The sequence below is a fragment of the Lipotes vexillifer genome, unplaced genomic scaffold (assembly GCF_000442215.2).
Source record: "Lipotes vexillifer unplaced genomic scaffold, Lipotes_vexillifer_v1.1 scaffold648, whole genome shotgun sequence".
NCBI lineage: Eukaryota > Metazoa > Chordata > Mammalia > Artiodactyla > Lipotidae > Lipotes > Lipotes vexillifer.
Window position 1 is genome coordinate 1,975,047 of NW_006797096.1, and position 13,846 is coordinate 1,988,892.

General features: G+C 39.0%; 1 protein-coding gene across 1 annotated transcript; it reads right to left on the reverse strand.

Annotated features, from left to right (window-relative positions):
- Positions 1 to 2,584: 2,584 nt before the first annotated feature.
- On the reverse strand, positions 2,585 to 10,975 carry CLK1 (CDC like kinase 1). Its single transcript, XM_007469205.1, has 13 exons — positions 10,803 to 10,975; positions 9,499 to 9,662; positions 8,954 to 9,182; positions 7,852 to 7,942; positions 7,385 to 7,451; positions 6,148 to 6,264; positions 5,892 to 6,058; positions 4,751 to 4,845; positions 4,535 to 4,664; positions 3,774 to 3,856; positions 3,243 to 3,322; positions 3,054 to 3,144; positions 2,585 to 2,948 (listed from the first exon to the last, which is right to left on the reverse strand). The coding sequence occupies exons 2-13, from the start codon at positions 9,660 to 9,662 to the stop codon at positions 2,805 to 2,807; spliced, it is 1,458 nt and encodes a 485-aa protein (XP_007469267.1). The 5' UTR covers positions 10,803 to 10,975; the 3' UTR covers positions 2,585 to 2,804.
- Between the last annotated feature and the right edge of the window lie 2,871 nt (positions 10,976 to 13,846).

Sequence of the window (13,846 nt, forward strand, 5' to 3'; positions counted from 1 at the left end):
CTGGTGGTGGTGCAATGGTTAAGAATCTGCCTGCCAATGCAGGGTACACGGGTTCAAGCCTTGGTCCAGGAAGATCCCACATGTCACAGAGCAACTAAGCCCACGCACCTAGAGCCTGTGCTCCACGAGAAGTCACCACAGTGAAAAGCCCCTGCACTGCAACGAAGTGTAGCCCCTGCTCACCACAACTAGAGAAAGCCCATGAGCAGCAGTGAAGACCCAACGCAGCCAAAATATTTATAAGAAACAAAACAAAATTTAATCTAGAGACTTAAATCCTTTACAAAAATAAACTCAAGATGGATCAGACTTAAATGTAACACACAAACCTATAAAACTTCAAAATAACATGGGAGAAAACCTAGATGATCTTGGGTACCAATGACTTTTTAGAAACCTACCACCAAAAGCGCAACCTATGAAAGAATGACCAACCGGACTTCTTACAGATCAACTTCTCTGTGAAATACGTGCCAAGAGAACAAGACAAGCTAGATTGGGGGGAAATCACAGCTTCTCACAAAACTGAAAATACTCTTACTATTTGATCTATCAATCACACTTCTTGGTATCAATCCAAAGGAATTGGAAACTTAACTCCACAAAAAAATCCCTGCACACAGATGTTAATGGCAACTTTTTCTTAACAGTTAAAAACAAACATATCCTTCAATAGGTGAATAGGTAAACTGGTATATCGAAACAATGGACTATTAACTCAGCACTGAAAAAGAAAAGGAATTACAAGCAGATAATGAAGATTAACTACTGGAAAAAGAAAACATGAAGATGAGGAGCTAATGTTTGAACCTATGGAGATGGTCTATGAAAATGTTTGAATGTTATTTGTCTAAAAACTCCACAGAGACTTCCCTGGTGGTCCAGTGGTTAAGAAGCTGCCTTCCAATGCTGGGGACTTGGGTCCTTGGGGAACTAAGATCCCACATGCCGTGGGGCAACTAAACCCATGTGTGCACTAGAGCCTGCGTGCCACAACTACTGAGCCCACGCACAACTAGAGAGAAGCCCATGTGCCACAACGGAGACCATGTGCAGCAACAAAAGAGCCTGCATGCCACAATGAAGACAAGACATGACCAAATAAATTTTAAAAAATAAGAAAAAGTCCACATAATCTTAGAGAACAGATGTTTATTATTCGCAACCAGAATGCTTTAGTTCTTGATGGCCCTCTCTGGTACACATCTATTTTGTAATAGGTAAAAACCACCTTGGAAAATATATGCTCATACAGGTTCTTTTTGTAAAAGATATTTATGATAGACAATTGTGAACTGCACAAAGATACAGACTAAAATGGAACATTTCAGAAAGAACTAGGATAAAACAGCGTTAGTAATGCTATTAGTGTTACCATGTAAATGAGTGAAAGTTTCCATTTTATGTGGTTTTAGGATACTTAAATTCAGATTTTTAATTTTTTTAATTTGATTAGGTACGTTTGTAATTTACATTAAAATATTAACAAGGATATGCCATGTATAATTTTAAAAATTGCAGTAAAAATATATCCGTACCACACAACTCTACTGTTGCAATTCTTCCTACAAAAGGGGCTCTTCTACTGCGTTCCTGACCAGGTGTGTTTGCATGTGGGGAGCACTACCCAAAGTTTAGATCTTACAGTGTCTTTCAGAACTTAAAAAATAAACTGGGGACTTCCCTGGTGGTCCAGTGGGTAAGATTCCATGCTCCCAATGCAGGGGGGCCCGGGTTCCATCCCTGGCCAGGGAACTATATCCCGCATACATGCAGCAACTAAGAAGTCTACATGCAGCAACTAAGACATTTGCATGCCACAACTAAGAACTGGTGCACCCAAAATAAAAAATAATAAACTAAAAAAAATAAATTGTAAGCTAAAAAGAAATGAGCTATTAAGCTATGGAAACACAGAGGAACCTTCAATGCACATTACTCAAAAAGTGAAAGCCAATCTGAAAAGACTACATACTATACGATGCCAACTGTAACAGTCTGGGAAAGGCAAAACTAAGGACAGTAAAAATATCAGCGGCCAGAGGTTGGAGGTGAGGATGAATAGAGCAGTTTAGAGCAGTGAAAACACTCTGTATCCTATAATGCTAAATACATGAGGGATGTGGATAATGCGGGAGGCTATACATGTGTGGAGCAGGAAATATACTGGAAATCTCTGCACCTTCCTCTCAATTTTGCTGTGAATCTATAACTACTCTAAAAGTCTTTTAAAAAAAAAAAAGCCAACTGCGTAGAATCCTAAATTCCCCACTAACTTAAGCCATTTGTGGAATCCCACTGGGGGTGACAAGAAAGCAGCAATATTAAATTTGGGAATAAAGGGAGCAAACAATTCTCTTGGCTCATCTCTAGTTCTTTGTATTCTATAACCCGGTTTCATTGCATTTGGTTTAGAGAAGGCAGGCATAACTCCCAATGCTGGCAACCCCTAAAATACAAACAAAGTTAAACATTTCCAAAGACTTAAGGAAAACTCCAGGAAGAGATACACATCCATTCTTACAGTAACAGGTAGAACAAAAATGGTGCTAAAAACAAACTATACAGATTCATATAAATTTTGTAAGTACAAAAATTTATTCTGAATAAATCATTTTGTAATTACTGAAAAAGATGTTCATTACTTTACTTAGCTAATATTTACTTAAATCGAGTTACCCAAACAAAATAAACATGGCAATACAAAAATGTAAATTTACAAAAGCTGTACAAAATAACTTAAATTTAAAAATTAGACTGATACAGTCCATATGATCTCTTAAGGGAGCTATACAATTATAGATTTATGCACTTTTTTTAAGGGGGTAAAAGAAAGGATGCTTTAAGGCTTCTTTAAGAGTAATCCTTTTAGCTGGATCATACTCCAACATTTTCTGAATGAGGTCAAAGAGAAGCTCATGTTCAGCATCTTGAGAAAGCATAAATTCCTGAAAGGAAAATAAATACAATTAACAGCCTTTTCTACTACCACTTATTATAAAAAAGAGGGAAAACTCAAGGTTTTGATCACTTAAGCAATGACCCAGGCTTACCTTCAGAGGTTTACAGCGCCTTGAAACATATCTGCCAGCAGAACTATGTTCATCCCAGTCTAATCGATCATGATGGAAATATTTACGTTTCCTAAGAGTAAGTCCATATCCATTCATGTTTATAATGTTGACAATAAAAACTTAAAACATCTAGCAAAGGTGATTGATGGCACTTACTCTTAAACATACCTGGTTTTCTGTATCATATGTTTTGGCAAAGGTCCAAGAATCCTTTCCATCATTGCCAAATGCTCCTTACTATCATGTGTCTAAAATAGTAACAAGAAGTTATTAACTACCTCTATTTGCACATTGTGCTTTGTTCTTATTTAACACAGCTGCTAAATTTTTAGTCCGTAGATTACAGGTCACAAAGGAAGGTGATCTCTAAAACAGGCATACTTTTAGCAAGTTACAGCTTAGAAGAAAAAATAATTAAGGCCTACAGAAGTTCACCAACAATTTCCCTAAATAAAAAAAGATAACTATTTGTAATATACTTAGAAATGTTTCCAATAAAATGATAAATTATAAAGAAAATACAAATGCCCAACAGCATCAGAATTACACATGATTTTATTTCTTTATCTTTACCTACAATTAATAGTCTATAATGAGAAAGAGAAAAAGCGCTACCTAAATGTGTATACTTTGTGTTAAATTCATATAAACAGGCAATTTACTTTTGCAAAGTCACTGAAACAGATCATTGTCACTTACTGGAAATACTGTAAACCCAAGGTAATATTCAATAAGAATACATCCTATACTCCAGACATCACATGGCTGGGACCATCCTAGGGCTGCAAAGTAAAGCAAATTGTTAATGAAAAACTCAGTATTTCCTATCAACATTTTAAAAAACAAGGATATAATCTGATGTTTGAGCTGGAAAGATCCTAAAGAAATCACTTAATCCAAGCTTAAACATAATATGACGGTATAGCATGTAAGAATTAGTTAGAGCTCTGGAGACATCTAGTTTCAAGCCCCAAATCTGGCTTACTCTTTTGGGACTGATTTGGGAAAAATTTTTTTTTCCTAAATCTCCATTTACTAACTTGTAAAATGGGAGCAATCTACACCATGCAAAGACTGACTAGACATGACATGTATGAAGTATACCAGGCATTATATGATTATGTTTTAAAATCCCATCACGGGATTTCCCTGGCGGTCAGTGGTTAAGACTCCATCTTCCACTGCAGGGGGCGCACGTTGGCCGCAAGCCAAAAAATAAAAATAACATCCCATCACATACTACAAATGTGCAAACTGAATTTCAGAAAGATTAAGCAACTTCTCGAAGTCCCAGAGCTGACTACTTAGACTAAGCAAGACCTTAAAACCCTTAATGTGTTTTACTATACTAATCCCTAAAAGGGAAAAGATAGTCCTACAAACACCGAGAACTGTAAATTTTAAAGTTAGCTTCAATAAAGACATACACAGGTCTCAAAGCACAATTAAGAAATTCTTACCTAAAATAACTTCAGGTGCCCTATAGTGTCTTGTAGATACCAATGTACTGTGATGTTCATCATCATATGTTGCACTTCCAAAATCTACAACTTTAACATCTGGATTTATTAAAGTACGTTCATCACGTTTCTGAAAATCATAAATGATTAAGGAGGCAATTACATTGTTGTAAAACATTCACTTAAAACTATGAAGATAAAACATCAAAGACTTACCATTTTGGGATTATATGCCTCTGTGTAGTCAGATTGTACAAATAAGATGTTTTCAGGCTTTAAGTCTGTGTGAGTCAACTTATTACTGTGCAGAACTGAGAATGAAACAGAAAAGTTCCTGTATTCTAAAAACTGAAAACCAAAAACGTAACCAAACCCCAAAGCCCTGCAACAAAAATCCTCTCTGAATGCCTTTTCATATGTCCAAATAGTGGTCAACATTCAACAGCCTACTACAAAACCACCAGGGACCAAAACCCATTACCCCTCTAAGAAGTTAGTTCACTGACAGCTAACTGCTTAGAACTATCTTTCTCTTATGAAGCTGAGATGTGCCATTCCTTAATTTTAACCCAGTGGTTCTAGATTATCATTTTTAGAAATTAGAAGTTAAATCAGTCTTACACAATTTATTATTGTATGCTGGACAATATTCTCTTTACTGAATGAAATGCAGTAAACTGACCAACCGCTTGTAATCAACCACATCTTTCTCCTACCTACTCTTAAACAATGCTTTTTAAAAAAATATTATTTATTTATTTATTTATTTTTGGCTGCATTGGGTCTTCAATGCGGTGTGCAGGCTCCTCATTGTGGTGGCTTCTCATTGCGGAGCACAGGCTCTAGGTGCACAGGCTTCAGTAGTTGCGGCTCGTGGGCTCAGTACTTGTGGTGCACGGGCTTAGTTGCTCTGCGGCACGCGGAATCCTCCCGGACCAAGGCTCGAACCCGTGTCCCCTGCCTTGGCAGGCGGATTCTTAACCACTGCGCCACCAGGGAAGCCCTCTCCTACCTACTTTTTTTTTTTGCGTTACGTGGGCCTCTCACTGTTGTGGCCTCTCCCATTGCGGAGCACAGGCTCCAGACGCGCAGGCTCAGCGGCCATGGCTCACGGGCCCAGCCGCTCCGCGGCATGTGGGATCCTCCCGGACTGGGGCACGAACCCGCGTCCCCTGCATTAGCAGGCGGACCCCCCAACCACTGCGCCACCAGGGAAGCCCCTACCTACTCTTAATTAAGTCAGGCCTCCAAATCATATATTAGATTGTATTTTCTTCTTTTCAAAGATTTAAATTGGTCTGGCATTAAAATCAGTCTCCATAAACTCAAGTTTCTGGAATATATGCCAAACACTTACAATTCACAGACTTGCATATCTGATATGCCATCTTCCTGATATGATCCAGTCGAAAGGGCAGAAAACCATTTTCCTTAATAAAGTCATAAGTACTAAGTCCTAGTAGTTCAAACACAATGCAGACATGACCATGATGCTCAAACCACTCCAACATCTGGACACAGCGGCTATAAACATATGAGAAAAAAACTGAGTACAGCCTCTTACAATTCAAATCTACCCGAGGCCATTTTCTAAGTTCTATTTTGATACTTACAATGTTCTGCTGGGGTCTGTTGTATTTAAGTGTTCCAGAACTTGTATTTCTGAGCGAGCAGCTTCACAATATCTATCCACATTTTTAACTATTTTTACTGCTACATGTCTACCTCCCCTGTTAACGAAAAGTTAACATTAAAAAAATGATAAAGATGATGTCCAATTCCATTTTTCCATTACTCTTCAAACTGTACTACTTCTATTCTGACCCATTGTATTTGTTTTTGTTAATTTACGGTTTAGCATTCAGTTTTGTCTAATTATACGGTAAGTACTCTAACTTCAACTCAGTGTAAGCAACTAGAATGACCTTTGGGCATACGGTAGGGTCGGTAACATGCTGAATGACAGATTTTCTTTCATCAGACCACTTGAATTTTTTTTTTGGTCCTTTAACTGCGTACCAATAGCTCTAACTTAACAATACTGGGACATTATCACCTCAATTTACATTACAACTAAGACGTAAAACAAATTTACATAGAGCAGTTTCTTCCTATAATTCCAGTCACTGGCTAATAACTCCAATCTTCCTTTGGTCCAGGTTACCAAAAAAGTTGGGATATAGTGGGGATAAAGAAGTTCTAGTTCTAAAAACCTTACCAACCAATAGTAGGAAGCCTCCTCTAATAATTCATTTAGAAAAGCTTTGCCATTCCAAAGGGGGAAAAAAAATCAAACAGGAAACAAAGTAAAGAAAATTTCTTACACTATGTTAAGAAATTTCAATCAGTTGTTTGAAGGGCATAGATAATTAAACTTATGACACCAATCTAGGAGAGTTCTCAGCTCTAGCTGTGTTACCCCTTATCAATTAGGTTACTTTCTAAAAATATAGGTTCCTAGGTAAACTACCCTGAAGATCGGTTCCATGTCTGGGGTAGGCAAAGCTCCACAGACTCCTAATATAAAACCAAGGCTAAAATCTACTGATCCAGAAAAAAAAAAACAACAACAATGGCCACAACTGTGCCCAGTGGGACAACAAAATACTTTCTGAAACAATAAAATCTATTCTCAGCTTGTAATTAAAGACTTACACATACTATTAATAGCTACTGCTTAAGAACACAAAAGGCTAGTAACTTTATTGGAGTTTCCTATACATAAATCAAAAATCCAAGCTAAAAGGGTATAATGATGTGTCTAATTTATGGTCAGACTATATCTTAAAGCTGAATAAATTTTCTATACTGTTCACCTTCCCAAGTGCAATCCCAGGCCAGGAGACTTACGCTTTATGATCAATGCACTCCATGACTTTCCCAAAAGCTCCTTCACCTAAAGTATCTACAATTTCATCTAAAAGAGAGAAATAAAACTCAGTTATACCAAGAAGTGGAAACAGTTTACTTACAGTAAAGGCTATCAAATGTAGATTATTCTAGTTGATGCTACAAATTTCCTTAGTCACTAGATATTTTATTGGTCAACACTGCCAAAAAACATATATAACTATTTTTAGGTCTAATTTCATTCTTAAGCTAATTTCATTAACTTGATTTACTGTTTTGGAAGTTCTGCATAACAAACATTAAATTTCTAAAGAAAGTAAAAACACAATCCCCCCCCACCAAAAGAAATGGAAAAAAAACAAACAAAAACAGAGAAAGAAAAAAAGATTTCCAAATCCCTGAAATCTTAATCTATATATAGATTATTTTATCTGAAAAGTTAATAAGTGTTGAAAAATATTCTATACATCTTGCACTTAGTACGTCTCCACTCTGACAGATCAGGTGACCCTCCTCATCATCCTCTACACTCCTGGTTCTTTTCCTTCGGTGACTCTTCTGGAAACGTCAAGTGGGCGGCACCAAGATCATCCAGCCAATCAATATACCCGAGTGAATTCAGGGCAGAATACGAAATTCATTCAGCGGGGAGATATTCAGGCATTCAGATACACGCCAGGCCACAAACGGTTGGCAGGAGCAATTTCAAATTCAGTCCCCAGAAATTCACAGGGCACATAGTTTATGTTAACAGGAGAAAAACATGGCAAGGAACAGATTTTCAGATAAGATACTCAAAGTGGCAAGGCAACAAAACATAATACAATTGTTTTTCTTTTTAAAAAAAATGCTTAGTTGTAGCATTCACTGAAACATAATTTTAAGTTTCTAGTGTCCTAATTTAATGTTGCAAAATTGTAGAATATTTACTTGTCAAAAGTAGACTGTGGCCAAATTATAATTTCCCGGCTAAACTAAGAAAACAAATAACAAAACAGCAAATAAAATTAAAAACCCTAATTTTGGGGAGAAAAAAAAATTGGCATACAAGAATAATACTATGGTATTTAAAATGTCATCTGAGCTTGATATCCAAATTAACCCATAACCCATAACATTCAAATCTGTTTAAGTGGTTTCCTTAGTGAAAAAAGGATTAGAGAATATGCTTTGCCAGAACAAAGAGGCATGCACGGCATAATCCTCAGTCGTACAAATATAAAAATTCTACTTCTATTTGTATTAAGACATTTAGCAAATCACATTTCTTGAAGTACTATAAGAACTTTCAGAATATCTTGTAATCCGTGCTATAAACTAACCTAAATTACCTGTCACTGGAATGACAATTAGTTGCCAACTACTAATAAAATCTATTACTATATTAACTATACACATATGGTATTTGCAAAATTTCCTATCCAATGCACAAACACAAAGACTCCTGCAAGTTAAAATCGAGACAACTTTATCTTAAACAGAACTTCCTCAAATGACCAAACACAATTTCAAGTTTTCCTGTTCCACAAGGGAAATAAAATTTCCAAAATATTTTAAAAGAGCTCATACCCCATGTGAACGGTGATATGAAGTGCTGTGGTGAATTCTGTGTTTGCTTTTATAACTACTTCTTCCACTTCTACCAGAGGACTTGCTACTATGGTTCTGATATCTGCTTTCATGATCTCTATGACCATGTCCAGGTTCACATCCTTGACTGTAGTCATTTCTGTATTCATCAATGTAGCGTCGACTATGATAATCCTTCCCATTTATGGATCTGCTTTCCAGATAATAGCTAGAAAAAGTGAAAATGCGTTTTCAATGCTCTATGTTAATCCCAAATATCCTCAGATTCTCAGTAAATCTCTTAAAACAGTACTCTTAGTAAGATTTTACGCTTTTCTTAGCAAAAAAAAAAAAAAAAAAACCTCCCAATTTTACAATCATTACAAGTTGTCACTAGAAACAGAAATGGTAATCAGTTATCGTAAATTGCCTCTAGTTTTCATCATGAAAATGTATTTTTCCCTCGGTTTTACTGAGCTACAACTGATATGTAACACTGCAATGAAAGTATTTTTATACTGAGACACTATAAACATCGTCATTACCTATCAGATGTCTTAGAGTAATTGAATCTGCAGCGCTTGTTCTCCCGGGCACTGCTGTGTGATCTCCTCCTCCTTTTATGACTGCCGCTGCTGCTCCTCCATTTTCCATAATCCCAATCTTTTTCATCCCAATCAGGACAGTAAGTTCTCTTTGAGTGTCTCATCTACATAAAACACAAGTTTTTCCCAGTTAAATATTACCCCACGTCCACACTGTCGCAAATTGACTCTAGTCGTGACGTTTTATTGTTCTTTTAAATCAAAGTTCAAAAATCATCATCACCCAACCTGAAATCACTGATAAACCCAATGATTTTTTTTCCTGCTGTCTCAAAATCTAGAGTCTGAACTTTATTCATAGATATTCTGCATTATTCATGTCACGCTCAGATTTACTAGGAAAGGGTTGGAAAAATAGGAGGAAATCCCAATTTCTGAACGTTGGGAAAAATCCTTTCCTGCCAGAAGCACAAATTCCTAACAACTTGAAAAAGACGTTATATAGAAACTTTTCACCAGCTACCGTTCATATCAGTACTAACTGCCCGGGCCTCACCTCATCTCTAAAGGCAACTCAAAATCAAGAAGCTCCAATTGTTCTGGGCGGGGGGGTGTGCAAAAAGTACCTTCGGCTTAATGGCCCCACTGCCCGACTTCTCTCACGCGCTCCTTCAAATACGCCATATTATTTTTCTTTCCTCGAGATCCTAAACCTGACTTTTGTTTCCACCACTGAAGGCAAAGGCACGCGCCATTTTCCCCGGAATCCTTTAAGACCCAACTGAACATTAAGTGACACCGCCTTACACCAGGTCAACGTGTTCTTTCTTTTCATTTGTTAAGAACACTTCCTCAGAGGAGTGAGGCTTAGGCACATTCCAGAACCCGAGTCAACGCCACCCCCCGCAGGTGACCTTGCCGTCTCCGCCCCGCCGCCATTTTACAGCCCGGCCTCCGCCTCCGCCGCCGCCGACAACATGGCGCCCGTGGGCTCTGGGGCTCGGCCCTCCCCCCTCCCTTTGGGGAAGGCAAACGTTCGAGAACCTTCCCCCGCCTGGCAAACCCTATCGCTACCCTCAACCAGTGACTGGAGCGTTGCGGTTCAAACAGAAATTCGCTGCGACGGGCTTGGCAAAGCATGGAAGACGAGCGGGCCACCTTTCTGCGGCCGGGAGGGTACGGAAAAGGGGGGTCACCGTGCCGGAGACTGCGGGCGCCCGACAAGCTTGGAGGAGAGCGTCACAAGCGCTCTCGAGGCACAAAAAGAGGCCCTGACACCTGGCCTGCTTCCTCCTGCGTCTTACCGTCCTGGAAAAGAGTCCAAGCCTAAGGAGACAATGCTTGCGACGCGACCACGGAGAAAACGCAGCTGGCTGCTGCGAGCTCCGGCAGCAAAATGGAGCTGACAGCCACCGCGTCAGGACTCTCCTGGAAAACAAGATGACGCTGCAAGCGGGCCTCCGCCTCCGGGCGGGGCGCGCACGCGGGTAGGGCGGAGCCGACTCCTGCTCCGACTTGTGCGCAGGTTCTGGGTCGGACGCTCAGCGACCAAGGGTGGAGCCGAGGGAAGCTGTTGCTGGCCGCCATGTTGGCCCCGCTCTCTGTTCCGACTCTGAGAAAACATTGTAAGAGTTGGAGAGAACAGACTCGCTCATGGTCACTAAAAATTGTGTTTGTGAACGCTAGAAATGAGGAAAAGTGAGGGAAGCAGGGTAAAAAATAGCCTGTACCCTATTGCAACCGCTTAAACGATGCTTTAAAAAAAATTACACCATCTGCATCAAATAGCCCCAAATTGGGAATTGTCTGGATTTGGGCTTTTGTTAAAGTTCTGAGACCTGTTTAAAACTAGTTAAATCTTCGGTGGCTGGGACCCACACGCACTGAACTTGGATTGTAAAGATTTTTTCCGAGGTTTTAAAAGTCGAAGAAATGTGAGAGCAAAAGCCTGGAGACAGAAAGTGGAACTCCTCACAGGCAACATTTCCGCGTTAAGCGAGACCTCTGCGGTGTAAAGGTCAAGTAAATTGTAAAAGGGGGAAATGGAAGGTCATTAGAAGAAGACAATTACCAGGAAACAACCTCTGAACAACAAAAATCAAGCTGCAATTTTTTTTTTCCAAGCTGCAATTTGATGGAACAAAGTAATTGCCAATCCTGACTCACGCGCCCGCCCCTTCTCCATTTTGTCACTTGAAGAAAATCACGTACTCATTACAAATTTAGTGGAACGCATAAAATTATCACGTATTACGGTAAAGCGTAATCTTACTGGCTTTATTTAGACAGGAGAGCAGCGTAGATAACCTGCCGGATACGGATGCACAACTACTGTAGGGTAAAGTGATGAGGAATATGCATCCCCAGAATCCCTATGCTTGTTTGCATTTCTTAAGCCGCTTCTCAAAATGGCTTTGAAGATGCTTTAAAACCGTTAATATCTAGATTCTTACATGGGGTCAGGGTCACTAAGTACGAGGTAAGTATTTCACTTTTGAGGGAGAAATTTCTCACAGTAACTTGTGAAATTTACAGCTATTCGGTATATGTTTAACAGCACATTTAAATGTTAAGCAAAACCTAGGGAATCCCAGTCCTTGGAGTGTAACAGTTAATCGAAGTGGTTATGCTAAACACTGTACATAAGTTCTCACTTAATCCTAACAGCAATCTAAATATGGGTATTAGCCATGTTCTGCTATTACAGGTCAAAGTTGTAGTTTGTGCAGACAGCAATTTAGAGTATTTAATTTCTTTAGGCGAAATCCTCACAGTAAAATTACAGGGTAAAAGCCAATGAAAAAATCCTGCACATGTTGCCAAAATTGCTTTCCAAAATGGTTTTAAATTTAGCAAAGCCCACATACAGCCGATTACTGGTTCAGGATATATCCAAAGTTTCTTTAATGAAGTTAGCCATTTTAGTGCGTCTGTTAGCGCATGCTATGGGCTGTTTGAATGGCTATGCCCGCTCCCCGCCCCATATACTCATGTGTTTAAGTCCTAACTTCCACTCCCTCAGAATGTGACTGTATTTGTAGTGTGGACTGAAAAAAAAAGCACAGTGTGAGAGTAGTGAGGTAAGTTTTATTTGGGGCAAAATGCCTGGGGAGATAGCCTCTCAGCTCTGAGGAACTGCTCCCAAGAGGTAGGGGGAGAAGTTAGTGTTATATATGATTTTAGTGAAGGGGGATATGTGCAGTCAAGCACACCTTTTGGCAGAGGGTTGCTGCTAGTCACGAGGAGCAGGTAGGTGTCTCCATTAATGATTTTAGTGCTTTTCTAGATATGAGAAGATGCAAGAAATTGGGCTCATAAAATCTTCTGAAAATATCTATCTGAAGGCCTGTTCTGCCAGTTTTCCCCAAAGCACAGGGTGCCTCACTCCTGATCTCCACTCTGAACTCCTTTCAAGGTGTGTTGAAGGTCAGTGACTGCAGTGGCTAGTGACTTCACTCTTATACACTAGAGCCAGATGGTAAGTGACAATTTTTAGTTGGCAGTAAATAGGGTCTTTACAGAGGTAATATGATTAAATGAGGTCATTAGGGAGGGGCCTAATCCACTTTAGCTGGTGTCTTTATAAAGAGATTGGGAAACACACGCCCAGAGGAAAGATGATGTGAAGACAGGAGATGGTCATCTACATGCCAAGGAGAAAGGCCTCAGAGTAAACAACCCTGCCCACACCATGATCTCCCAACTTGGCTCTAGAACCGTGAGAAATTTTTCTGTTGTTTAAGCCACCCAGTCTCTGGTACTGTACTTTGTTTTGGCGGCTCTAACTAAATTAGTGCATAACATTAAAAATTTGTTATTTTGGTGGATACTGAACTTGTATTTTCTAATTAGTGAAGTTGCACATTTTCTCTTGTGACTTGCCCATTCATACCTTATTGCTTTTTTGAATGTACAGTTCTCTTTTGTCCTATTTTCGTGCAGTTAAACCTATTCCATCTTTACCTCTGTCAAGTTTGTAAACTGAGAAATTCCTTTCTTCTTCAGAGGAATTCTTTGAAATGTTTTAAATTTTTCTTCTGTTTTCTTTAAAAAGGCAACTCTTTTATCCATCTGGAATTTTGGTATATCATGTGAGGTGAAATTCTTTTGCTTTTTTTTCTCCATGTCATTTACTGGTTGTCCTAACACAATTTATGGAATAACTTTTTTTTTTGGCTGCGCTGTGCAGCACAGGGGATCTTAGTTCCCTGGCCAGGGTTCAAACTCGTGCCCCCTGCAATGGAAGCATAGTCTTAACCACCACCAGGGAAGTCCCCTCTTCTCTTTTTTAAATGATTTTTGGATACTGCTTTAAATAAATTATGTATACACTACTGTTTACACTCTT

Excerpts from the sequence above, each read along its gene's own strand:
- CLK1 (XM_007469205.1), bottom strand. The coding sequence starts at position 9,662 with ATGAGACACTCAAAGAGAACTTACTGTCCTGATTGGGATGAAAAAGAT. Across the intron at positions 9,183-9,498 it reads TACTCTAAGACATCTGATAG|CTATTATCTGGAAAGCAGAT; the intron begins GTAATGACGATG and ends CACTTTTTCTAG. Across the intron at positions 4,846-5,891 it reads GATATGCAAGTCTGTGAATT|TTCTGCACAGTAATAAGTTG; the intron begins GTAAGTGTTTGG and ends TTTCATTCTCAG.